General features: G+C 38.1%; 1 protein-coding gene across 3 annotated transcripts; it reads left to right on the top strand.

The window, feature by feature from the left end:
- The first annotated feature begins 238 nt into the window (after window positions 1-238).
- LOC135093434 (E3 ubiquitin-protein ligase RMND5A-like) lies at window positions 239-27,221 on the top strand. 3 transcript variants are annotated; one of them, XM_063992720.1, is made up of 10 exons: window positions 240-426; window positions 9,076-9,218; window positions 9,341-9,475; window positions 10,054-10,191; window positions 10,295-10,427; window positions 14,477-14,642; window positions 15,420-15,522; window positions 15,908-16,062; window positions 20,349-20,460; window positions 27,093-27,221. In XM_063992720.1, the coding sequence occupies exons 1-9, from the start codon at window positions 291-293 to the stop codon at window positions 20,410-20,412; spliced, it is 1,173 nt and encodes a 390-aa protein (XP_063848790.1). In that variant the 5' UTR covers window positions 240-290; the 3' UTR covers window positions 20,413-20,460; window positions 27,093-27,221. The 3 variants fall into 3 exon arrangements, with proteins under 3 accessions (XP_063848795.1, XP_063848790.1, XP_063848781.1); XM_063992725.1 differs by lacking the exon at window positions 27,093-27,221 and having other exon boundaries at window positions 239-426; window positions 9,079-9,218; window positions 20,349-22,143; XM_063992711.1 differs by lacking the exon at window positions 27,093-27,221 and having other exon boundaries at window positions 20,349-22,143.

Raw genomic sequence — 27,221 nt, 5'->3', positions numbered from 1 at the left:
GTTCTACAGTGGTTATTAATTGAGATATATCCGATAGTTCATTTTGCATTATGAGTCCATGATCTCTCTGCGGAAACCTGTCAACTATATGCTTCATGACAGAACACTTATTAAAAACAAATGACTGATAACAAGAGAGCAAAGACAAATGTTATGGTTACACTTCCTATCTGTTTCGTGAGGAGACCTGGGATTGGCGGAGTGTAAGAAAGCCTGTGAGTGGCCAGTGGCGGTGGGGTCCCGGCGTGTGAGTGGCTGGCAGTACAGGTGCGAGGGACAACAACAACAAGATGGACGCGTGTACTGCGGTGGCCAGAGAAATAGAAAAAGTCCTGTCCAAATTCACCTCGTACAGTGACCACGCGACGAGCACCATCACCTCCCTACACAGCAACATCGAGAGCCTGCAGTCAGAGATAGACCAAGGTGATGCTCGCTCTCTGTGGTGCTAAATAAGAAGGGCTGAGTGCACTGCTTTACTTAGTATTCTTTAATGTGCTTTATTTGAGTGCCTTTACCTTATTTGCTGTCGTTGTTAGGTATTTTTTTTTTATTTGTTCGGTTGTCTACATTGGTCAGTGTTGAGATTATTGATGTGGTGTTGGTGATAATTGATGTTCCCTTTGTGTGTACCAAAGCAGTCTTCCTTTGTCCATGCTTGGTTGTTTTATTATGGTTCTTGTGTTACATAATGAACATGCATAAATTCATTTGTAAGCTTTGCTGTATTTTACCACTGATTTGCAACTTCATAGTGAGACGAGTTTGGTAAGGTTTGGAAAAGGAAGGAATTCATTCAAGGTTACCAGAACTGATCCAGGCCTGGTCTCTGTAACACCTTGAACGGTGTTACAGAGAAGGGTAGGTACATACGTCACTTAATAAAAAGAAAAAAAAATGTATCACATATTTAGTTTTACTTTGCTTAGGTATATAATTAATTTATTAAATTCTTAATTTATTATTTACTTCTTGTGGCTGAAGTGATCAGAAAACTGAATTACTTGCAATGTTGAATTTTAATGCTTAAGTATTTTATAGTGTATGAATTTATCATGGGAGTACAAAGCCTCTGTGGTTTGTAGGTTAGTTAGGTTAAATTTGTTTAATTTGAAGACATCCTTAACTGTAGGTATCCACTTGGTGTCTATTTGCATCTTTGCAGGCTTGTATCGTGGTTGTTTTATAAGTGGAGTAACTGCATCATTGCCTGAATGCACCTGACCAAAGACACCACCAGTGTTGTCTGCATGCACCAGTTGCATAGTCCGAGTTTATCAGAAATCTGTAGTAATTAATGGAAGTTTGAATAAATACCTACAAGCATCATGCAACAATTCTTTATTATTCTTATTATTACACACTGTTTTGGATATAGATAGTGACCTGTCATTTAAGTTGTGTTAATGGACAGTTACAAAAATTCAGTAGTAGGGTTTATAATCTTTTGCTGATCTGCTAATTCACTGCATTTCCTCAGGTACTCAGGTGTAATAATTTTATGGGTTTTATAATCTGACTGTAGTTATTTAAGCTTATGCTACTTGGAATTGGTCATCTTATGGTATCACCCTGGGAGAGGAATGGTTTTTGTTTTTCATCATGAAGATGGGGTCAGTAGTAGAACCCTTAACACTTTATGCAAGTCAGTGTAAACCGTGTTGACTTGGTGAATGTGGGTGATGTGAGATGCCATGAGACACAACTGCCATGGGCCAGGTCTCTCCCTTCACAGCCAGAGTGTTGGTGGTGGTGGTGCACATATTCATAACCCATGTATTCAGTAAACTTTATTAAAAGAAATTTAATAGTTACCACAAGCACACTGTAGGACACTCCTGCTAACTGTTGAATAAAATAGGATGTCAATAAATTTTGACAAGGAAACAGAAGAGAAAGAAACAAGTCAGTGGGGCTGCAAGTTAATGTGGCCCAAGTCATTCCAGCTCCTAATCCTGGTCACTCTGCCTTCCATACAACCCCCAACCAAGTTACTCCAGCACCCAGTGGCCACCATGATACTGTCATTATATAGTTTGGAAGAGTATGAATAGTAATAATAATTATCATTAACAAAATCATAGAATAAAATGTAGTGTAAAATTGTAATTAACAAAATCGTAAAATAAAATGTGGTTTTGAAGCGTTCATTTATAGAGTTGTCAAATAAAATGTTAAAGATTTTCAATTGCAAATTGTAAAATGTGATTTAACATTGTCATCAACAAAAACACTGCAAACAGTGGTTTAAATTTGGTTAAAAGTACATCTTTCATTATTACCTAATCAAATGATGAGTCCAGAGAGAAAGGAGCAAGCTATAAGCAGTTGTTGAGCTCATGTTGTTCATATTTCTGCCATAAAACAAAATGTGCAACCTTGCAGAGATCTATAAGTCCTTCACACATACTGGGCAAGTGTGCTGTCCTTCACCAGGTGCACCTCAGCTTGAAGTTTCTTTATTTCTTTGTGGAGCAGAGGAACAAGAACATAAAAAGCAATGTGGAAACCGCCTGCATTATCATAATCATCTGTGATAGCCCTCTACTTTCTTATTTGTCCTTACCCTTTGAACATACATAAATACTTGTGCATTGTGATTATCCCTTCAAGTGTGCTCCATAGTTTTCCTGTGTGTACTTAAATTGGTGTGTTGCTAAGCAATAAAATTTGAGAACCATTGGATTAAATTTTTTGGGCTGGAGTGACCTAAGGCTGGATTGACTTGAAATCAAAGAGAAGTTGTGCATGTTGCTAATCAATCATTGTTATTGACTGATTGCTGTCTGGATCCTGCATGACTTGTGTGAATGAATTTTGACCTCTAACATTTAAACTGGACTACTGTGCTAACTTTTGAGTCAAACATTGTCCTGTTGTGTGATTTTTAATGAAAATAATTTTGGCTTTCTATGCTTGTTTTAAAACCACTGCACAGCTAGGAGCCTGCCTTCAGTCTGATGCCACCAGCCCTTATCTGGGTCCTGACTTTGCCTCAGTCTTTATTATGCCAATGAAAAACTATCTTTATGTACTAATTGTGTTCTCATGTTTTCCAATGTTACAGGTATAATGTTCCATTATCTGTTGAGTCATATACTATGGTACTTTTTGATTTTATTGCATGTGGCTTTAGTGTGGTGCATTGCTGATCTTGGGTGCATCTCCAAGTGCCCATAGAAGATAATGAACCTTTAGCATAAGGTGAAATTTCTTGTACCTAAAAATTTCAGTGGCTAATTGCATTAAGTATATACAGTGGAACCTCAGTTCACAAACTTAATTCATTCCTGAGTGCCATTCGAAATTCAAAATGTTCGAAAACTATAACTATTTTCCCTATAGGAATCAATGTAAAATGGATTAATCTGTTCCTGGACACCAGTCCACCCTGTCTTAGTGGTTTATGATGGTTGTTCCCATTGCTAAGATGGCCTCTCCACAACATTTCCAGCTCAGAAATTTATCCAGAAAGGAGGTATTGAATGTAATTAGTGACACGCAACTCATCAGAAGATATTATTTAGAGGATCCGGGTATTCTGTTGATCATTGATCTAGTGAGGGAAGCCTTATAGAGTGACACATAGAGGAACAACGCACTTACTGCCAAAAATGAAGGTGATCATAACACTTATGACATCATGCTGCTGGGAAAAGCTACTGGGCAAATGCAGTTGTACAGTAGTGATGGCATTGTGGGTCATCAAGAGAGCCACAGATGGCTTGGGAGATGGGATTGCTCCTTAGCTAGCCAGCTCAGGATTGTTTCCATCAAGGCTCTTCAATGGAATCACATTTACTGTGTTTTAAAGATTAAATTACTCTCTTACACATTGTGTCTCTCCTTCAAATATATAAAAAGGAAGAAAATATTTATAGAAACTATGAATTAGTAATAAACGGCAGCTTATTCTTTGTCTATTAGGTTAATCTTACCAACAGCGGCCCCTCATGGATCAGCTAAATTATTATTATTATTATTATTATTATTATTATTATTATTATTATTATTATTATTATGATTATTATTATTATTATTATATTTTTTATTTCTATTTATTTATTTACTTATTTGTTTATTTATTTTTTTTTGTGTTGGAGGGTCAAGTCATAGGAAGGTGGAAATACAGAAGGAGGTAGGGAGTTCCAGAGTTTGCCAGAGAAAGGAATGAATGATTGAGAATGCTGGTTAACTCTTGTATTAGAGAGGTGGACAGAATAAGGGTGAGAAAAGAAGAAAGTCTTGTGCAGTGATGCTGTGGGAAGAGGAGAGGCATGCAGTTAGCAAGATCAGAAGAGCAGTGGGCATGAAAATAGTGGTAGAAGATAGAAAGAGATGCAACATTGCAGTGATGAGAAAGAGACTGAAGACAGTTAGAGGAGAGGAGCTGATAAGACGAAAAGCTTTTGGTTCCACCCTGTCTAAAAGAGCGGTATGAGTGAAGCCCCCCACCATCCTCCTTCCATGTGAAGCATACTTTATACATGGACAGATAAGGCCCCTGTACAGAGTTGGCAGCTGGGTGGATGAGAAAAACTGGCAGAGGAAGTTTCCAGTCTAGATTATAAATAAGGGACAGACTGAGGAAGTTCACTGTATAAGAGGGGGACAGTTTTGTGTCACTGAAGAAGGTATAGTTGTCTGGAAGGTTGTGTCAAGTTGGTAGATGGAGGAATTGAGTTTTTGTAGCATTGAACAATACTAAGTTTGCTCTGCCCCAATCAGAAATTTTTAGAGAGATCAGAAGTCAGGCATTCTGTGGCTTCCCTATATGAACTGTTCACTTCCTTAAGGCTTGGATGTCTATGAAAAGATGTGAAAAAATGCAGGGTGGTATCATCAGCGTAGGAGTGGATAGGACAAGAAGTTAGGTTTAGAAGATCATTGATGAATAATAGGAAGAGAGTGAGTGACAGAACAGAACCCTGAGGAACACCACTGTTAATACATTTAGGAGAACAGTGACCGTCTACCACAGCATCAAAAGAATGGTCAGAAAGGAAACTTGAGATGAAGTTACAGAGGAGAATAGAAGCTGTAGGGAGGTAGTTTAGAAATTAAAGCTTTGTGCCAGACTATCAAAAGCTTTTAATATGTCTAAGGCAACAGCAAAAGTTTCACCAAAATCTCTATAAGAGGACAACCAAGACTTGGTAAGAAAAGCCAAAGATCACTGGTAGAGTGGCCTTGATGGAACCCATACTGGTGATCAGATAGAAGGTTGTGAAGTGATAGATGTTTAAGAATCTTTCTGTTAAGGATAGATTGCAAAATTTTAGATAGGCAGGAAATTAAAGCAATAGGATGGTAGTCTGAGGGATTAGAGCACCCTTTTTAGGAACAGGCTGAATGTAGGCAAACTTCCAGCAAGAAAGGTAAATGTTGATAGACATAGATGAAAAAGTTTGACTAGGCAAGGTGCAAACATGGAGGCACAGTTTTAGAGAAAAGTAGGAGGGATCCCATCCATAAGCCTTCCGATGGTTTAGGTCAGTGAGGGCGTGAAAACATCATTGCAAAAGATTTTAATGGGTAGCAAGAAGTAGTCAGAGGGTGGAGGAAATGGAGGAACAATCCCTGAATCATCCAAGGTAGAGTTTTTAGCAAAAGTTTGAGTGAAGAGTTCAGCTTAAGAAATAGATGAGATGGCAGTGGTGACATCAGATTGAAATACAGAAGGGAAAGATGAAGAAGCAAAGTTATTGGAGATGTTTTTGGCTTGGTGCTAGAAGTCATGAGGGGAGTTAGATCTTGAAAGATTTTGACATTTTCTATTAATGGAAAAGTTTTTGGCTAGTTGGAGAACAGACTTGACACAATGCTTGGCAGAAATACAAAGCACACAAGATTCAGGGGCCATATTAACAAATATTCTTAGAGTTTGTCTCAGCCTTCTGCTTAGACTTGTGCTTATCTTTTTAAGCTGTCTTAAAGTTGTGCTGAGATGTCCCAGTATGAAATGGTGATAAAGCAAAACAGTAAAATCTTATATTTCTCAATTATGAGTTAATAGTGAAATCTTTTCACATTTTTTGGATTAAATAATGAAAAATAATAATTTGTCATTGATTTTGTTAGGATATGATAAATTTGTGTTTATTAATAAGCAAATTAAATCCTGCGCAAGGCATGTGTATTTTGTCTCAGTTTGTATGCCCTTGAGGCAGTGTTGTCCACCACTCCCACTCAGCGGCGCCTCCTTTCCTGTCCTTTTTCTTTAGTATGGAGGCGATGATGACCCCTAAGGCTGAAAAAGCCAATAGAGGAAATCTGGCTGGACTGATTCCTTCCTTGTCCAGTTAGTATTATGAGGAAAGATGTAGCTTGAGGGGCTTCATTCTTTCAGTGGTACAAAAAAGCTGCATGAGTCTTTACTACTAAGTAGGTAAATGAGACACTCCAACAACAAGACACATGAAGGTCCAAAGTCATCACTGCTGCAGAGCTGCAGTTCCCAATGGTTGAATAACATTGTAATTATTACTTTAATTACTAGCATCAGTGCATCACTCCTTCCTGTGGGGCTCTCAAAGGCATCTCCTGCCAAATATGTCACAAATAACACTCCTGCAGTTTTATTTTATATATTTCCAACAGTTCAGAGACACTCAAGTCATCAAAAACATCCTGGCGGGGATGATAATTTGTGAGGTGGTGGGCTTGGGCTCCATGGTCGGCCATCTTTGGTTGGTTAACTTAGTCTTAGTGTAATTCTTAAAGTTAAGCAGACTCTGGACCTATCTTAGATTTAAGACCTAGACTAAGCACAACTTGGGAAGTTAAGCACAACTCTAAGCTTGAGAGTCGGGCTGAGTCAAACCTCTATCATTAAGAATCTTTATTAATACAGTCTCAGGTGATGGAAGGCTCAATTACCTTTTGCGGCCACCTCTCTATCATGTACAACATGAGAACTGGCTGTGTTAAACCAGGGTTTGGAAGGTTTAGGTCAAGAGAAAGAGTGAGGAATGTATGCCTTCATGCCAGACACTATTACCTCCGTTATGCACTCGACACACAGAGATGGGTCTCTGACATGGAAACAGTAGTCATTCCAAGGAAAATCAGCATAATACCTCCATAGGTACCCCCAATTAGCAGAGGCAAAACACCAGAGGCATCCCTGTTTTGGGAGATCCTGAGGAGGGATTGGAGCGATCGGACAAGTTACAGATATGAGATTGTGATCGGTGGAGCCCAATGGAGAAGATAGGGTAACAGTATAAGCAGAAGGATTAGAGGTTAGGAAAAGGTGAAGAATGCTGGGTGTATCTCCAAGATGGTCCCCTCCCCAGATGGGGACTCTGAGGCTGGTGTAGGAGTCACCATGATAATTTTGAATTTTGAGTGAAGGGTGTGTTTGTAACTAGGTGCATGTAGTTTTGTGTGAAGGAAGAGAGTTGTCTTTAGAGGGCAGGCTGTGACTGTCCCTTATGTTGTGACATACAAAGGAAAACATTCAGTGAGGTCAGAGCTGGGTTAATGATAAGTTCACAGCACCCCGTGGTCTAGTGTTTCAGACTTCTCTGGGAGTAATTATAATTTTGGCAGGTTTCTACTGCACTGGATGCAAATTGACTATCATATTAATATATAATCAAATAAAACTTTATGCATCACATATTTGTACTGCACATAGTACCACTGATTCAAATAGCCTATGTAGTTTAGAATTAATCTGTGTGTAGTCCTCCACGAGGATATGAAAGGCAGCAGAGGAGCTGCCACGTCAATTCTATCTTCATCATGGCATCAGACAAGTGTACAGATTGCGATTTGGGTCTGCTCAACTTTTTCCTGCGCTACAGTGGGAAACCCAGGGATCTGTACATCTTAATTTTGTGAGTACTTCTAAATCATTCCTGTTAGTGTGGTGTGCTAGTGTAATATTAGGTTAGATTATTCCATAAGGGGGGATGGTCCAGAGGGGGGTGAGGGGCAAAGCCCCTGGCTAGTCTAGGTTAGGTTAGCTAATGTTAGGTTGAATTAGGTTGGGTTAGGTAAGAATCCTTAAGGGGGTGCCCAGGAGGGTGAAGCCCCCTGGCTAGCTTAGGTTAGGTTAGAGTCCTTAAGGGATGGTTCAGAGGTGGGGTGGAGCCCCCAGCTAGTTTAGGTTAGGTAATGTTTGCTGACTGTTTTTGAAGTTTTCTCCTAAAAGTGGTGTTTTTCTCCTTAGATTTTTAAGAGGTCCTAACTTTTGCCTATTTTGGCATTCCCCCCCTAAAACCCCACTTTCCCACCAAGTTCCCAAGCTTGCTACTCCTGGAGAGGAGTGAAAATAAAAGACAGAGGGAGCTGCTATTGGTAAGATCTACCGTCTTTTAATATTTGAAATCAAGTAACTTTGTTCGAGAACTGAATTATGGTATGGGAACCGAAGCAATTATGAGTTCAAAATTTTGTTTGAAAACTGATTTGTTTTGAAAAGGGAGGCGTTTGGTAACTGAGGTTACACTGTATGTAGTACAGTCTATAGTACTTCTGATAACTGATGCCTGGTTACTTATTATTCATGATATTTTATATTGCTGTCATATCTTTGAAATCTTATATTAAGTATTCATGGGAATCCATGATTCATTTGCAGGGGTATATGCCCTTCACCCATTTGAATACAGAAGGAAATAGTGTACACGTAATTAAGTAGACGATGAAATCACAGTGCAATAATAATGTAGGTTGCATGACTAAAATTTTTTATTTTCTATGAGATGATTTATTAACAAGTGATGCATGTGAACCTGCTGAGGACTTTAAACTTATGTGTAATGGACTTGTTGAAGGTGGGGAATCAAACTAACAACAGATAACATATTGATGAAGGGGAAGGGATGGGAGTTGACAGCATTAATTTGGTGGTGAAAAGTAGATTGAAGTGATTTGTGTATAATGAGTTTTTTTCTTTTTTCTTCTTTCTGACAGTAAGAGTGTAAGAATGAGTTATGTTAGGTGAAAGAATGTTGTGATGATAAGTATAATAGACTAACAGTTGCCTCAGTTTCAGATAAAAAAAAAAAAAGCATGCAGAGCAATGACAATATGGATAACTGAGTTTACTTTTCTTGTATTTAGTAGGCAGTGGAGACATCACAGAGGCACAGGCAGTAATCCTGAGTCAGGCCATTGGGCGTGTTAAGGAGGCTGTGAACCGGCTCAGTACTGAACATAGGGACCTGCACTCCTCTGTCTCCAAGGTTGGCAAGGCAATTGACAAGGTGAGTTCTCAGTGAAGCAAAAATTGATGTAACCATTTTGTTGTGGCTTATATTTGTAATTGTAATATTTTGTCTGTTAGCATGCAAATATGTTCATAGTAAATTATTATTTCTTCCTTCAGAACTTTACAGCAGACTTTGGGTGCATCAGTAATGACTCAGTATTTAGTGGAGACAAGCAGCAGCTTGTCAATGAGGTGATCTGCCAGCACTTTTTCCGGGAGGGACTGCTGGACATTGCTGAGGAGTTCATCAGTGTAAGTCAGGTTACTGGATGTTGTTCTTGGTGGGGATTTCATCAAGCAGCAATAGTAGTACTTACTGTGGATGTTTTTTATTGAATGGTCCTAGGAAACAACTCAGTGTTGGTGTGGTAGTTAATGAGCTGTAGTAAAAAATAATTCTTTACTAAAAGGTTGCAAATGTTTGTATATTTGAATCTAGATTTTTTTTTCTTTTCTCTCTCCATTAAACTAAACTAAACATCCTCATGGATGTCATGACATTGCTCATCTGACTCCATGCACTGATAATTATCCATATCTAATTTCATATAATTCCATTATCACTTCCTTATTCATCATGTTGATTTATTGTCCCAGAAGAAATTATCTGAGTATATTGCATTTATATTCTATAATTATAGCTGAAGGGCTTGATACAAGGAGACATAATTTCACTCACAGGATTCCTTTATTGCTGTTCTAGCATTCTGTTTGATAAATATCCTGCTCCATTTTTCTTTCCTTTCATGTAAGTTTTAAAAACAAGAAACAATCTTCAGTTCTGTGCATAGTGATGGTTTTAGTGATGGCTGTTTTTATCCATTCCATAGGAAACAGGGCTAGAGCTGCAGGAAGAGTCAAGAGAGCCTTTCTTTGAGTTGAACAGGATTTTGGCAGCTCTAAAGGCAAGAGACCTTGGCCCAGCACTGCAGTGGGCTGAGGAGAACAGGGAGAAACTGAGGGCACAGGTAAGAGTGCTGTGTCAGGTGCCTTGGACTGACATCTTCAAGCACCAAGGCTTTATAATACAAAGTAATACAAAGACACTAATGTTGAGTTTTCTTGGCACAGAACAGCAGCTTAGAGTTCAAGCTACATCGACTAGCCTACATCAACCTTGTGAAGGAAGGTCCCCACAGAGTGCCACAGGCCATTGAGTATGCCCGCCTTCATTTCACTCCCTTTGTCTACCAGCATGAGAAAGGTAAGATGGGTTCAGCACCTGGTCAACTGTAGAGATTTACTACTGTGTATTCACATACCTTTGATACATTTGAAGTGGCATAGGGATATGGTGACACCTTCGCCCACCATAAGATGCTCCCATAAATTGGAACTGCATCACATAGTGCCTTTGGAATGGGGATCTCAGTAGCTCTGGCTAGCTTTCTTTGCATGGAAAAAATTTTCTGAAATCAAGCCCACTCCTTATGAAAGGGTATCCAGGGAGGAAAATGTTACTCAAAACACAAGAACCATTTAATCCTGTAAAAGAAAAATTTGGATGTAAAATAAAATGGTGTACCAGACACTGGATGCCTAGAAAATAGAGATGGAATTATTATTATATAAATTGATAGTTATGAATATTCTATATACATTAACAAAACATAATGCTGCTGTTTGCAATGCTTTGAAGAGGCATTGCTTTACTGACCATTACCAGCTGCTTCAATAGACAAATTTTTATTTTCTTACATGTATATCAAAATACTCAAGGGGAAAATTATATCCTTGTGATGCAGTTGTTATTTATTTCAGAGATTGAGACAGCTGGTAAAGGACTTTAGAAGAGTGTGTGAAAGGAGGAAATTGAGAGTGCATGAAATGAAGAATAAAGTAATGAAGTGTTTGAGGAAGGTAGAGGGCAGGCGGATGAATGTAGGATGAATGGTAAGTTGCTTGAGGAGGAAGATTCTTTAAGATTTATGTAGTACCCATAAAAGTATGCCGAAAATATGTCTGTGGCTGCTCCAGCGCTGCTCTTTCAAAACTTCCAGTTTTCCAGACAATCACTGGTTTAGATCTTAACATATAGTTACTTGGCAGATCTGTTCACTGTTTAGCAGGATTCCTAAGCTCATTTCCTACTATTGCCACATGAAATGTACTAGCAAGAAGGTCATCAGAAAGGGTCACTAAAAGAATAAATCCCTGCATTTCCTATATATATATATATATATATATATATATATATATATATATATATATATATATATATATATATATATATATATATATATATATATATATATATATATATATATATATATATATATATATATATATATATATATATATATATATATACAAACACACACACACACACACACACACACACACACACACACACACACACACACACACACACACACACACACACACTTCCTTGCACATACATCCACCGACACCTTAGAATGAATCCTCAGAATCTCACTGGTGAAGAAAAGGCATGTATTCTTGTCCTGAGGGAGGCTAATCTGCCTGTGAAGGAAATTTGCAGGCATACAGAAAGGGGAAATCGGCAGTCTACAACCTCTTTTCAAGAGCCAAGAAATTTTTCTTTGGTGTCATTTCACCTTGTCAGCTAGTACCAGGATGTCCCAGAAAAACCTCACCTGCTTCAGACAAAGTTTTGAAGAAAGAGTCATTGGAAAATCCAAGAATTATTGCAGAGTTTGGTAATGTGGTAGAGCACATCTAACATCACTGCTTCTGTGCAAACCTTTGCTGACTCACAAGATGTGTATGGCTCATCACAAGTTGGTGATTGCAATTTCTTTTTGCAAGACACTGCACCCTGCCTCAAGGTTAAGATAATGAAATGGCTTGCAGAGGAGCAGGTGAACATACTGGAATGACCAGATCATCACCTGAAATTTTTTACAAAGGTTGAACAAATAATTTGCATCTACAAGACAGAAATGGACATAAAGATGGGGATACAAGATGAATAATGTGTGAGGTGGAAATAGAACTAAATCTTTTTTATATTGTGGTGTCCTGGATATTTAAAGGAAAGGAAGAAAGAAGCATTACTCCAGCAACCTTATCCAGAAGAAAATTGGATATTTGGAAGACTATTATTTGAAGAGAGGAACAGAAAAAAATGAAGCAAATATTATACAGATTTTGGAACAGAAAGAAAAGGCATCTTCCCAACAACAACCTGAACCTGAACTTCAACCCCATTGAGGAGCTCTGGTTTTGCACAAAACTTAAATCAGGAAAGGGACACTCCATTAATTTCCTACCTTTGTTGAAGCACTCAAAGACCTGGGTACATGGAATTGATCCTGAATATTGTAGAAAATTATCTGACACTGCCTTAACTCATTCAAGCTGTTTTGAAGGCATTTGGTGGCCCCACAGACTACTGGAGGAAAGGGAATCAAACATTTATTTATTTATTTATTTATTTATTTTATTTCATTTTTTAAATTTTTCTGCATACCTTTTGTGGGTATTGTAGAATCACATTTTGCCATACATGGAGGGATAGATATAGAGATGAGGTTTCAAATGAATGAAGCAAGAAAGGTGTGGGGAGAAATGAACAGAGTGCTTTGTTGTAGTTTGCAGTGATTGGAAAGAGGGAGACTATGAGGGTGGATGGGAGGAGAGAACAGGGATTCAGTGTAATGTAGATGAGGTGTCAGAGGACCATGTGTTTAATAACACATGTAGTTAATGGCAAAATATTAAGTGTAAATGAACAAAGCATGTCTTAAATAAATGAAGCGTATAAAATATAATTATTGAGTATTGGGCTGACAGGGCAGAGTGTGGATGATGTGTTGGAGTGTGTGGTGCCTTGTCTGGGGCAGCCCATGTGGGATTGCTGCTCTGGTATATAGATGGATAGATTGTACTTTGTCTCATATTTCTTCATTCTTTTACCTCAAATACATGGATGGTTTTCTTTTTGCCATGTGCATTTACAATTCTTAGCTTGAGTTTGTACTAAGTTTAGCAGTGATCTAGTCCATTTATAATGCCCATATGAGTCACTGTACAGGATGTTACATAAGCTGAACATACTTTGTGGAACACAGGCTCTATTTTGCCTCATATTTTGGTGCTGACTATGAATAGAGTGAAATGAAGAATTGCATTTAAGTGTGGAGAGTTGACTGATTATACAAAAGAGTGAGTGTTATGAAGGTTTAGGCATGTAGAGAGGATGGATAGAGTGTTTGGTGAAGAGGATAACCATATCAGATGGTAGAGATAAAAGGCTAAGAGGAAAATAAGAAGCAAGATGTATAGATGGTTTGATGCAAGAAAAGGATGTCTGTGGAGCAACACAGAATGATTGTGAATGAAGAGCAGTTGTTGATGCATGAATTTGATGTGCACTCTACAGTCTTGTAATAGATGTGCATTACCTGGTTCAATTATCTGGTCTTACCAGATGCAGGAGAAGATAGGGCTGTTAGCAGGGGTACATTGATTGTTGAGGATCTGTCCTGTCTGCCCCCTCAGTCCCACAGCCTAAGGATGGTTGTGGTCTTGGCTAAGGAATGTCTTTGTGTGTGTGTGTATGTATGGATGTTTGTGTTTTGCTGCTTGTCTTGGATACTCATCTTATAGGGATGTCAGTCTAGTATATACATGTAGGTATAGATAGCATGTAAGTGTAAGATGACCTCCTGTAATGTGACTTGTATTACAAATAATCTCAGGTAAAAATGCTGTTTGATTTTATAGATGATATTACTGTGGAATTCTGGATTTTACATATATTGGTGTTGAGTATTCTTAAATTTTGAAAAGGGCAAACTCTGGAGCACTACCATTCCTGAGTATCCCAAGTAGCGGTTCCTCAACTTGTATTTTTTTTTTGATGGTTTGGATTCCTCTATTTTACCTTCCTCTCAGATGTGTGGGCAAGTGCTTGTTGTGTACTAGCATATAAAAACTAAACTATATATTTCAACAAAAAAAGCTTCATGAGTTGGGTTGTACCTTAATGTATAGAGAACATATTTTATCTGTTCCTTATTGTATGCATGTCATTAAGTCTGATGTATTGCAATTTTATGACCTTGATTACTTTTTTCTAATGTATTAGCATTAAAGTTTCATGAACACAGGAGCCTGGAGTACTGTGTTCAAAAGGGCATGTGGTGTGCTCCTGTCTTGTAGTTTCAAAAAATGTTGTAACTTTAGCCTTACCGAGATATTTATAGTCCAAGAATCGTGTATTTATATGTAAGTGACAAGTGAATAATACTAGTCATTCTATTACAGTAATCCAAAGTTTGATGGGCTGCCTACTCTATGTGAAGGGTGGCCTGGAGCATTCCCCTTACACAGACCTCTTGGGTTCCCATCAGTGGTCCGAGATCTGCGAGGTGTTCACCCGCGATGCCTGTGCTCTACTTGGTCTTTCAGTAGATAGCTCCTTGGCTGTCTGGTGAGTTGATCATGCCTGATAGTTGCATACAGGAAAAATTATTAGGGTAATATGACTTCATGTGGGGAAAGGGGTTTTTGGTAACAGGAAAGTGAGAAAACTGAGATGAACTTGTTATGGCAAAGGCAGGCTGAAAGGATGTTTGTCTGAGACTGTATGCTAGATCCATGTAAAGTCTTGATGGTAGCATAAAAGAAAAATTACTAAAAGATTGTAAGAAGGAACAATCAAGTACACTCATTCTGAATTAATTTTTCTTTATTATTATTATTATTTATTTATTTATTTTTTTAGATAAAGAAACTATATATAAAGTTAAGAGCTATGAAGTTATTTGCAGTTACTCATAATGTAGGTAGTGTAAATTCTTGTTTGGCAGTTATCAGTAATTAATTCTTTTCACTTCATAGTTGATGTATTTCATAGTGCTAGACATTTCCTGTCTCTGTCTTGTAAATAGTAAGAGTGAAATAACTGATTAGTTGATGAAATGGCAGATTTAATGTGGATCTGGGATGCCTCATGAATACAGAGTTACACTACCTCTGCAGTTCATAATATCAGTGTAGTGCTTAGAAACACTGGGGTTAAAAGAGCTTTTGTGGTTAAATGCCAGTTTACTAAATTTCAAGGCTCCATGAATTAAGTTTCATGTATTTATTATTTATTCTCTGGTCAAGAACTTTATGTCTGTACATTACTGGAATCAAGTTTGGATGGAGGTGCAGGGATTCTTATTTTCTGCAGGCTGCATATGAATAGTATTTTCCTTTTCAGTGTCAATGCTGGGTGTACAGCTCTACCTGTACTGCTGAACATCAAGCAGGTGATGCAGCAGCGAGCCGTACATAACATGTGGAACACTAAAGAGGAGTTGCCGGTAAGTATTGGTTGGCAGGTAGTCTCACCATTGGTGTCATGTATACCATTTGTTGCTTGCCTATGAAAACTCATGAGGGAATGATTTAGCAATTCAAGACATCTATTCAAACTAATTATCTTTTGGGATATAAGTTGAGGAATGATTATTTCATTGTCAAAATCTTTATACAGGTCTCTCCAAAGTTAAAGGACACTGAAGTTCTTTCCTATTGTTTTGTTGAGATACTAAACAGATTTATTCCCTTCAAAGTCCATCCCATCATTGATGTTATGCTGCTTGCAAATTTTTCCCAGTTAAGGCTTTTTTTTTTTTTTTTCCCTGCATGTTTGCTGGCTGTTAGAGTGTATGGAGCCTACAGTTGTCTACACATATTGCTTCACAGATTGAGATAGACTTGGGTCCATCATCACGCTATCACTCCATATTTGCCTGCCCAATATTGCGGCAGCAGTCGACAGAGAGCAATCCTCCGATGCGCCTCATATGTGGCCATGTCATTTCTCGAGATGCCCTCAACAAGCTCACAACCAGCGCCAAGTGAGTATCTGTGCTTGGTTTTAATGTTACTATCTCAGAATAATTTAGGAAATAGGAAAATAATAGGAAAGTCCCAGGCAAATTAATTTTTAGGTTTCATTTGGCATTTGACAGATGCACTCATACTTTCCAAGTTCTTTATTTAGTGAATTTAATTAAAAACATTTAGTGATTGGTGTTAATGCATTACATGGCATGCATATTTAGTTTGTAATTATTAATACTTTGTAATTATTCCAGAATGAATGTCATATAATTTTATTTTTAAGGCTGTATATTGAAAATAAGCCCTTATTTACTGATGTCATATCATTGTTTTTCATATGTTGAAAAGTTGGGAAATAAGGCTTTCCTGTGTATTGATTTTTTATTTGCAAATATAGCTAAATTGGAGCAATATTAAGGTGAATATTATTCTGGTGGTGCAGTGTCCTGAGAAACCCACCAGGTAAAAATATCATGAGTCAAAAAGAAAAATGCACTTAGTACATCTTACCTACCAAGCATCATCTAATTACATTGGCTCCTCATACATCATATTTATAAGGAGGAGGCAGTAGACACCTGCCAAAATGATAATTACTCCCAGTGAGGTCTAAAGCACTGTTCAGGGGGTGCTGTGAACTTATCATTAAACCCAGCTGTGACCTCACTGAACGTTTCCCTTTGTGTCTCACAACACAAGGGGGCAGTCACAGCCTGCCCTCTAAAGACAACTCTCTTCCTCCACACGAAACTACAAGCACCTAATAACACACACACCCTTCACTCAAAAATTTTAAACTCATGGCGACTCCTACACCAGCCTCGGAGTCCCCATCTGGGGAGGGGACCATAAATGTCCCCAGGTCGGACTGCCTTTCCGTCGATGACCCTAAGTGTCTTGACACCCCCCTCAACTTTTTCTTCATTAACTTCTGCAACATTCGCGGTCTAAGATCTAATTTTCAATCTGTAGAACACCACCTCTCCTCTTCTAAACCTCATCTTCTTTTCCTCACTGAAACTCAGGTGTCTGAGGCAACTGACAGTAGCCCCTTTTCTGTTCCCTCCTACTTTCTCTATCCTCATTTTCGATCCAAAGCTGGATGCTGCGTTTATGTGCACAATGACTTAACCTGCTCTCGTGCCCACGCTCTTGAATCTTCCGAGTTTTCCACCATCTGGTTACGACTACAGAGTCATTCTCATACTAAATTTATCTGTGCTGTATACCTCTCTCCTAACTCCTCTGACTATAAGAAATTCCCTCTTCCCTTTTGCAGAGATCTCCATTCTTGGAGACTTCAATGTTCACCACCAGCTTTGGCTTTCCTCTCCCTTCACTGACCATCCTGGTGAACTAGCCTACAACTTTGCTATCCTCCATGACCTAAAGCAATTGGTGCAACACCCTACTCGTATTCCTGACCGTCTTGGAGATACGCCCAACATTCTTGACCTTTTCCTGACCTCTAATCCTTCTGCTTATGCTGTCACCCTTTCTTCTCCGTTGGGCTCCTCCGATCACAATCTCATATCTTTATCTTGTCCTATCACTCCAATCCCTCCTCAGGATCCCCCTAAGCGAAGGTGCCTCTGGCGTTTTGCCTCTGCTAATTAGGGGGACATGAGGAGGTATTTTGCTGATTTTCCTTGGAATGACTACTGCTTCCGTGTCAGAGACCCGTCTTTGTGTGCTGAGCGCATAACAGAGGTGATAGTGTCTGGCATGGAGGCGTACATTCCTCACTCTTTTTCTCGTCCTAAACCTTCTAAACCTTGGTTTAACACAGCTTGTTCTTGTGCTATACATGATAGAGAGGTGGCCCACAAAAGGTACTTAAGCCTTCCATCACCAGAATCTCATGCACTTTATATTTCTGCCTGGAACCATGCCAAGTCTGTTCTCCAACTAGCCAAAAACTCCTTCATTAACAGAAAATGTCAAAACCTTTCAAGATCTAACTCCCCTCGTGACTTCTGGCATCTAGCCAAAAATATCTCCAATAACTTTGCTGCTTCTTCTTTCCTTCCTCTGTTTCAACCAGATGGCATCACTGCTATCACATCTATTTCTAAAGCTGAACTCTTCGCTCAAACCTTTGCTAAAAACTCTACCTTGGATGATTCTGGGCTTGTTCCTCCCTCTCCTCCACCCTCTGACTACTTCATGCCACGTATTAAAATTCTTCGCAATGATGTTTTCCATGCCCTTGCTGGCCTAAACCCTCGGAAGGCTTATGGACCTGATGGGGTCCCTCCTATTGTTCTCCGAAACTGTGCCTCCATGCTTGCACCTTGCCTAGTCAAACTCTTTCAGCTCTGTCTGTGAACATCTACCTTTCCTTCTTGCTGGAAGTTTGCCTACATTCAACCTGTTCCTAAAAAGGGTGACCGCTCTAATCCCTCAAACTACCGTCCTATTGCTTTAATTTCCTGCTTATCTAAATTTTTTTAATCTATCCTCAACAGGAAGATTCTTAAACATCTATCACTTCACAACCTTCTATCTGATCGCCAGTATGGGTTCCGTTAAGGCCGCTCTACTGGTGATCTTCCGGCTTTCCTTACTGAGTCTTGGTCATCCTCTTTTAGAGACTTTGGTGAAACTTTTGCTGTTGCCCTGGACATATCAAAAGCCTTTGATAGAGTCTGGCACAAAGCTTTGATTTCCAAACTACCCTCCTACGGTTTCTATCCTTCTCTCTGTAACTTCATCTCAAGTTTCCTTTCTGACCGTTCTATTGCTGCTGTGGTAGACAGTCACTGTTCTTCTCCTAAATCTATTAACAGTGGTGTTCCTCAGGGTTCTGTCCTGTCACCCACTCTCTTCTTATTATTCATTAATGATCTTCTAAACCAAACTTCTTGTCCTATCCACTCCTATGCTGATGATACCATCCTGCACTTTTCCACGTCTTTTCATAGATGTCCAACCCTTCAGGAGGTAAACATATCACGCAGGGAAGCCACAGAACGCCTGACTTCTGATCTTTCTAAAATTTCTGATTGGGGCAGAGCAAACTTGGTATTGTTCAATGCCTCAAAAACTCAATTCCTCCATCTATCAACTTGACACAACCTTCCAGACAACTATCCCCTCTTCTTCAATGACACTCAACTGTTCCCCTCTTCTACACTGAACATCCTCGGTCTGTCCTTTACTTATAATCTGAACTGGAAACTTCACATCTCATCTCTAGCTAAAACAGCTTCTATGAAGTTAGGTGTTCTGAGACGTCTCCGCCAGTTTTTCTCACCCCCCCAGCTGCTAACTCTGTACAAGGGCCTTATCTGTCCATGTATGGAGTATGCTTCACATGTCTGGGGGGGGTTCCACTCATACTGCTCTTCTAGACAGGGTGGAATCAAAAGCTTTTCGTCTCATCAACTCCTCTCCTCTAACTGACTGTCTTCAGCCCCTCTCTCACTGCTGCAATGTTGCATATCTAGCTGTCTTCTACCGCTATTTTCATGCCAACTGCTCTTCTGATCTTGCTAACTGCATGCCTCCCTTCCTTCCGTGGCCTCGCTGCACAAGACTTTCTTCTTTCTCTCACCCCTATTCTGTCCACCTCTCTAACGCAAGAGTTAACCAGTATTCTCAATCATTCATCCCTTTCTCTGGTAAACTCTGGAACTCCCTGCCTGCTTCTGTATTTCCACCTTCCTATGACTTGAATTCCTTCAAGAGGGAGGTTTCAAGACACTTATCCACCAATTTTTGACCACTGCTTTGACCCTTTTATGGGACTGGCATTTCAGTGGGCATTTTTTTTATTAGATTTTTGTTGCCCTTGGCCAGTATCCTTCCTACATAAAAAAAAAAATAATAAATATTATTTTGAAATTTCCCTTTTATAAGTAGTTTCAATACCATGAGATACTCTTAGTATGGTGGTCAGCACACTCAGTTGTTCATAATGGTAAATGATAATGAGGGCAGAACAACAGAAGCACAGAGTACACCTTTATTTACTTTATTTACAAGTTATTTACCCTTGCATGGTGAGGAACTCAGTGGAAGCTATGACTTACTACTGTTTCCCATCTTAATGATAGAGTAATGTACTGCCTGTTGCTAACTTGGAAAAGATCTAAGTAAAATATGAATGTGTTACTTTCATATCATAAGTTGATTAATTATGATTTTGAGGACTATTAATAATTTTTGTATAATTGAATTATGCAGGATTTTTAAAAGGATTGTTTTTTATTAATTAATGCCTTAGTATATTTCACGATCCATGAAAATGGCAATTTGCAACCTCTCAATTCACCATGTGTTTTCTTTTCCCTGCCAGGCTGAAGTGTCCCTACTGTCCTGTGGAACAAAATCCTGCAGATGCTGTTCAGATATTCTTTTAATCACTGTCTCCTGTTTTATATATACTGTGTCAACAAATATATCTCACTGTAAGTAAGCTTTTTCACTAGTTTATATTCGAGAAATACAAATGCATTCTTTTATATCATTGTTTGATATATCTATGATCAACCAGTCATCTTCATTTCATCATTGTAAAGTAATCTAAAGTCTGTGCTTTCATAGGGAGTAGTTGTATGTATTAGCTAATAGAACAGATCTCTGTAGAATTTTAGTATTAATGCAAGGGAATAGCAGGTTCACAGTTTTAATTATAATAGAAGTTGAACTTAGTAGACCTTTTGGTTCACTGGAGTGTAAATGTATTCCCAGTAATACTTTCTCCTTTCTTCTTCAAGTGATAAAAGTTTGTGCTCGAAAAGATAATAGAAATTAATTGCCCAGTATTTGAGAAATGTCTGTGTTGTGAGCATAATCACTGGTGAAAGAAATCAAAGTATATGGAGGGAACAGCATGTCTTGCATGGAGAAGAAATGAATTGTGGATAGAAATGGTGAAATGTAGAACCATGGTATTGACAGTCTCAAGAGGTAAGGGATGAGATAGAGGTTATGGAAGAGAACATACAAGAGTGGAAATGAATGCTACTGTTGTGAGAGAAAATCCTATGCACACTAAGTGGATAGAATGCTGAAGCATGTGTTTTGTGTGTGTGTGTGTGTGTGTGTGTGTGTGTGTGTGTGTGTGTGTGTGTGAGAGAGAGAGAGAGAGAGAGAGAGAGAGAGAGAGAGAGAGAGAGAGAGAGAGAGAGAGAGAGAGAGAGAGAGAGAGAGAATTGTACTATTTGATGCTGTAATAAAGTGAGAGTGATGGAGAGGACTTGAGTGTGTAAGGATCAGATGTTAGGGCAGACTTGCCTACCATTGTTACTTCATAGAGGCATTAAAGTTGATAAGATTGAACTAAATTGTTCTAAAAGTAATTGGTATGGATCCTGGTTTCTTTGCCTGTTTGTACTTCAAGACTAGTAGATAGGATATGGAACATGTGGTTTAAAACAGCTTATCAACTTTCAGACCCATGAAAAAATAAGGTAACCTGATTGGAATTTGAATGAGAATAATACTTAAGTATAATATGAAGGTGAAATAAGAGTATCTTGAATTACTGAAAGTAAAGTCTGGTATTATGGAAGATATAATCCATAAAATTATGTTTAAAGAATGTCACCCCATGATAAGGCAATGTTCAAGCAGAGAGGAAAAAAAAATATTGAAAGCATAAGAAGATTACTGGAAAAATTTGGAATAGACAGCTGATGGATGTGCAGAGATAGCTGGAGAGGCTTATCATCAGTGGTCTTTCTAGGGTGATTGATGATATGGATGATTTTAGTTATGATCTAGTGAATAGTGTATCAGTCTTAGTTTTACGTAGATAAGAATGTGCTTTGCTTTATAAAGAGATAAACAGCAGTTAGTTGTGCTTTGACAGAGAAATCTGGTTTTTCACATTGTGTTAGATCTTCACCTTTGCCCCAGGCAGTTAATGAAACATGAGGAATTGTGTAAAGGAAACACTATGTTAATTTATATATTTAGTACTTAGTTTGTATAGAAAGTACTTATTTATATTGAATGCTTCACCAAATTTTGTGTTTTTGAATTAAAATTCTTGATAGGATTTTACAGAATACAAGACAGTCATAATATCGTACATGTACAGTATGTATTCAGTGCAGGTTCCTAATTAAACATTGTTTATATTTTCATCTCATTCTTTTATTTGTAACTTTGAATTGCAAGAATCTGAGAATCAGGTGCATAGACTAATACTGCTGCATTCATTTTAGATATACTGTGTAATGATTTACAGTATATTTATATTTTTTTGGGTGGTTTTAAAGTGAAGGCTTAGGATTATTATAAAGTTAAGGTTTTTAAGTGTGGCTGTCATGCTTTTTCCAAGGACAACACTGATCACTAGCATTGTCTGTCCTCATTTTGGTTCTCTGGTCATGTAAAGAGTACAGGTTTCAGGAGGGGAAATCTTATTTTATTTATATCTTGAGCAAATCTGGTTCCATGGTTAATTCTGCCAGCAATGACAGATGTTACATTGTTATAACAAAATATTTCATTCACTGACAGAAGAAAGAACATGAATCATGCAGTTGGTCTGCTTTCACCCAGAGGCCCAGAGGCTAAGATGTGAGGGAATGCTTGTGAATGTATGTATTTAGACATCTTGTCTCAGTTACACCACTGTGATGGGATATCATCCTGGTAAAACACCCTCCACAATTTACTTAAGTGAGTTGCTTCTGGTGCAACATGTGTATGTTTACATATAAGTCTGTAGCAAAAGTATAACTCTGTTTCCCATAAATGCTAAATATGATAGTGAAAGTTAGCAACACTAGCATCCTCTAGTATTGCACCTTATGTGAATAGTTTACTGTAATCTTCTAAGAACATAGTCCACAAGTTGGTCACCAGTAAGATTTTCATACATGGTGGTTTAGTTTAGGAAGGGAACATGTTTCTCCCAAAGATATTTGTGTATGGTGGACTTTGTATATTTGTACTAGAGGAAGAGCTTGGTGAATTTATTTATTTTTTTTTCACAGCAGCAAGAGTGAGACAGGGGTATGTGTTGTCCCATATCTGTACTAGAGGAAGAGCTTGGTGAATTTTTTTTTTTTTTCACAGCAGCAAGAGTGAGACAGGGGTATGTGTTGTCCCATGGTTGTTCAATATTTTCATGGTTAATTGCATGAGGGAGGTGGAAGCCAAAGTAGGAAATACTGGTGCAAGATTGGAACTTGATTGATTGGGATGCTTATGATAGCATAACTGTTTGTGAGTGACTCCTTTTTGCTTGCAGAGAGTGAAAGAAAACTTAAGAAAGTGATGGATAATTTCTGTAGTTTGTGTGTGTGTGTGTGTGTGTGTGTGTGTGTGTGTGTGTGTGTGTGTGTGTGTGTGTGTGTGTGTGTTTGATACAGGAACTGAAAGGGAATGCAGAGAAAAGAAATTGGAGAGGAAGTGGAAGCATATGAAGGAAGTGGATGTTATGATACCATAACTGTGAGTGACTCCATGTTACTTGCAGAGAGTGAAAGAAAACTTAAGAAAATGACGGATAATTTCTGTAGTGTGTGTGTGTTTGTTTGATACAGGAACTGAAACTGAATGCAGAGAAAAGAAATGTTTGGAGAGGAAGTGGATGTGTATGACTCTACACTATATCTTGTATAAGTGTGCCAAAAATGGGGAAGAAAAGAATGGAGGTGAACGAATTTAGGTACATTAGAATATTGATTTTTGTGAGTTAGGGATCATAAGAGTTTGTTTTAATTTGATACAACACTAAATCAAAATATTGTTTCAATATAAAGGTTCTTGTGGTGGGAAAGCAATGTGCATCAATTTTTCAATTCTCTTAAAGTTAAAATTATTCATTTTAAATAGATTTTTGACCTTTGTTTTAGGGGCCATTTTAAATCAATGATTCTAAGTTGATTTGTGTTAAAACAGTGTCATGCTGTATCAGGGGCTAATTTAAACTTGGGAAGAAGGATGAAAAAATAAGAGGGAGTGCTGTGAAATTAGTAGTATCACGACATCACTTGCAAGGGTTATGAAAGTGAGAAATGTGTCTATGGCCATAAAGAGAAGTTGAAGGAATTGTACTCTTAAAATTTACATATACATCAGAGACCTAGACATGAAAAAGGGTACAACAGTTAAGAGTGTGTGCTGTGGAAATGAGTTATCTGAGGGGGGCCATGTGAAATGACAAGATAAGGGGATAAGAGGATAAAAAATATGAATGAGATGTGGTATGGAGTAAAGTGTGGGGTGACAGAATGGGTGCAAAGATGTGAGTGAAATTGAAGGTGCTGATAGGAGGGGAAAGTCACCTGGAAAGTAGAAGGATTGTGTAAAGAAATACTTGAGTGGAAAAAGTTTTAGTGGAGGCACTGCACTTGAATAAGCAAGTAGGGAGTAGTGGAGGCTTTTCTGCCATGGCAACCTTCTTGGAAAATGTTCTTGGAGGGAGTGAGGTGTCAGAGAGATTTAGATTGGCATATAGATAGATAGACTGCATATTTTTACTGATTTTCATTTGTGGTAAGGTTGGGATTGTTTACTAACCACTCATGGATGTACTACATGGTATCACAGTCATCAAATCATTATGTAATACACTTGACTGGCTTGATAAGAAGTGTTGTCTTGTTAAAATAGTTCTGCATTTACAGTTGTTGAAATAGTCAGAATTGTTATACAGCACTTCAAGATAACCAAGATCTTTCATAGTAGCACCTTTCTCTTGAAACACAAATTTACATACTGCATAAAATAGGAAGACCTCCTAAACCATCACTGTAACTGGTGTTTCAGTCTTCAAAGTCTTTCAATAGGTAGATGAGAGAAGTTAGGTTTTATGCCCATTGCCTACCAAATTATTGATTAAATGAGACAAGATCTCATTCCAAATTGGATGGAAATATCTCAGAGCAACAGGAATCATGCCATGTTATACTGCTGTTAGATCACTGACTGCCTCACCAATTTGGCAGATGAAATGGAATCCATCATATGGATGAGTTACTTTGTAGATGTTTCCTCCCCTCCCCCCCATTATTTACATGCACAGTGGCAAGATGACTGAGCTTGGCTGCTGGGGTACCTCATCAAAACCACCTAAGTTAATTGTGGGGGATGTTGATAAGTATGTAGTACAGTACTGTGTTTTCTTGAACGAGATCTTATACAACCCAGGCCCCTCTCAAGTGAGTGCTCATGCCCATAATTTAAGAATAAAACTGTCATACTGCAGTACATCTGCTCCTCTCCAACATGCTAGTCAGCTGCGATTGATACATGTTACCTCATGTCATTCATGGTTCTTTCTACGCATCTCGTGTATGGTTCCTCACTGGCTAGGGAGGCTTGTGTTTCAGCAGAGTAACCTCATGCCTTAATATTAAGTCTGGCAGCTGTGGAATTGGCTTTCATATCAACACAAAAATTATTGAAGCTTATAGGCTGTATGTAGACATAAAGAACTTAGGGTAGCTACAGTAGATAAAATTCATACTTGTAATTATATTCATTACTTACCATGCGATGTGTATGTGATAGTCCAAGAGATGTGATGTATCTTGGTGTTCATTATCATTTATGTCATATAAGATCACTTCAATTCCTTGCCTTCTATACATTCAGTGGGGAAAACTATGTCATTTTGCAGTTTGTATTCTATGTAGATGTCTATAAATTTGTTATTGAACTTTTAGTTGCATTTTAATTCCATTTAGTATTTTAATTCCACTTGTGTACTATGTACATGTGTGTATGCTCAATCATCCACCCATAGTTTTATTTTGACTAGAGAGCTTCATTTAACAGCCTTCACCTTTGCTGTTTATATAAGCTAATGTAATCTAATCAACTGTGATGCCATTCCTTGGAGTTCTCTCAAAAGGGTCAGCAAGGCAGTGGAGATTCCCATTACACCTTTACCTGGTCTGTTCATGCACACTCCATCCCTCTCAGTTTCTCATCCTTCTCAAGAATTTCACTGTTGTCTTCTTATTTAATAGGTCTCACTCCTGTGGCATCTACTTCAATTTTGTAATTCTTGATACTACATTTAGTTCCATTCTCTCCATGTGATTAAACCACTCTGGGCATTTTGTTTGACCACCATTCATTGAATCAATTCTCTTACCTTGAACAGACATGTTAGACTTTCATGTACATTTTCATTGCTTTGATCATCCATTCTCTTCTTATTACAAGCATCCCACAGTAATTGATTTCCACATGATATTTAGATTTTTTTTGTCTTCATTCCACACCCATGCCCCACTCCTGTATGTCAGTGTTAGGATGGTTGTTCTGTTTGTGCCACTTTTAGCTAGTCATTGCAACTTTCTTGTTATGCATTACGTTTCTTGTCCAAAATAGGTAATTTTCACCTGGTAGATTTCCATTATGTCACGTCATGAATAATGTAATTCAAGGTACTCAAGATTTTAGTTTTCTTATGTACAACATATGTACAGTCCACATTTTCATTTCTGTTGTCACCCTAGAAATGCTCTGCAGATTTTACACCTCATCAATGCACCATCAGTTGCTGCAGTGACAAAAATCAAGTAATAAATTGCCTGTATACTTATCTTAAATTTATTTTCTTAGTTTGTATAATAATTTCTCTAAAGTTCTTGTCAGGATTTCACTGAATGCTACGCTGTTTGTATTTATTTACCTGTTTATTTATTTTAATTTTTTATTTATAATGTGAATTGTCCCTTTATGAGTTGTCTGGGACTAGTGTAAGCCATCTAAAAACATCCACATTGCTTCTCTCAGCATCAATTGTATTTACCTGCATAACATTACCATGCTATAGGGAGCCTAAGAATATGAGACAAATTTTTATGAATGAAGATGATAGGTGGAAATAGGTAGGTACATATGTTTCAAACAGGGACTTCCAGTTGTAGGTCTGATGGCTTCTTGTTGCTTCTCTTGTTTTCTTGTGTTCTTGTGCTGTAAACAAGGTTACCCAAGGAAGAATTTCAATTTCTCACTCACTTGACTGTTTTCAAACTCATTCTTATCACCTGGTGTTATGTACATCCAATACACACGCACCATGTTCAGCTGCAACATGAATATGTATTTTTTTCTTTTTTTACAGTCAAGATATATTATGAGACCGCCATCACACTGTCCAGATCTTCAGTGGCATCACTCACTCGTGCAGTGCTTTCCTCTGAAAGAAGAAAAAAAAAGAAAAAAATAAATAAATAAAAAAAACTTTCTCAAA

Source organism: Scylla paramamosain, chromosome 3 (genome assembly GCF_035594125.1).
Source record: "Scylla paramamosain isolate STU-SP2022 chromosome 3, ASM3559412v1, whole genome shotgun sequence".
NCBI classification, from domain to species: domain Eukaryota; kingdom Metazoa; phylum Arthropoda; class Malacostraca; order Decapoda; family Portunidae; genus Scylla; species Scylla paramamosain.
Note: the sequence above shows the minus strand (reverse complement) of the source record. Positions and strands in the feature narration are given on the sequence as shown.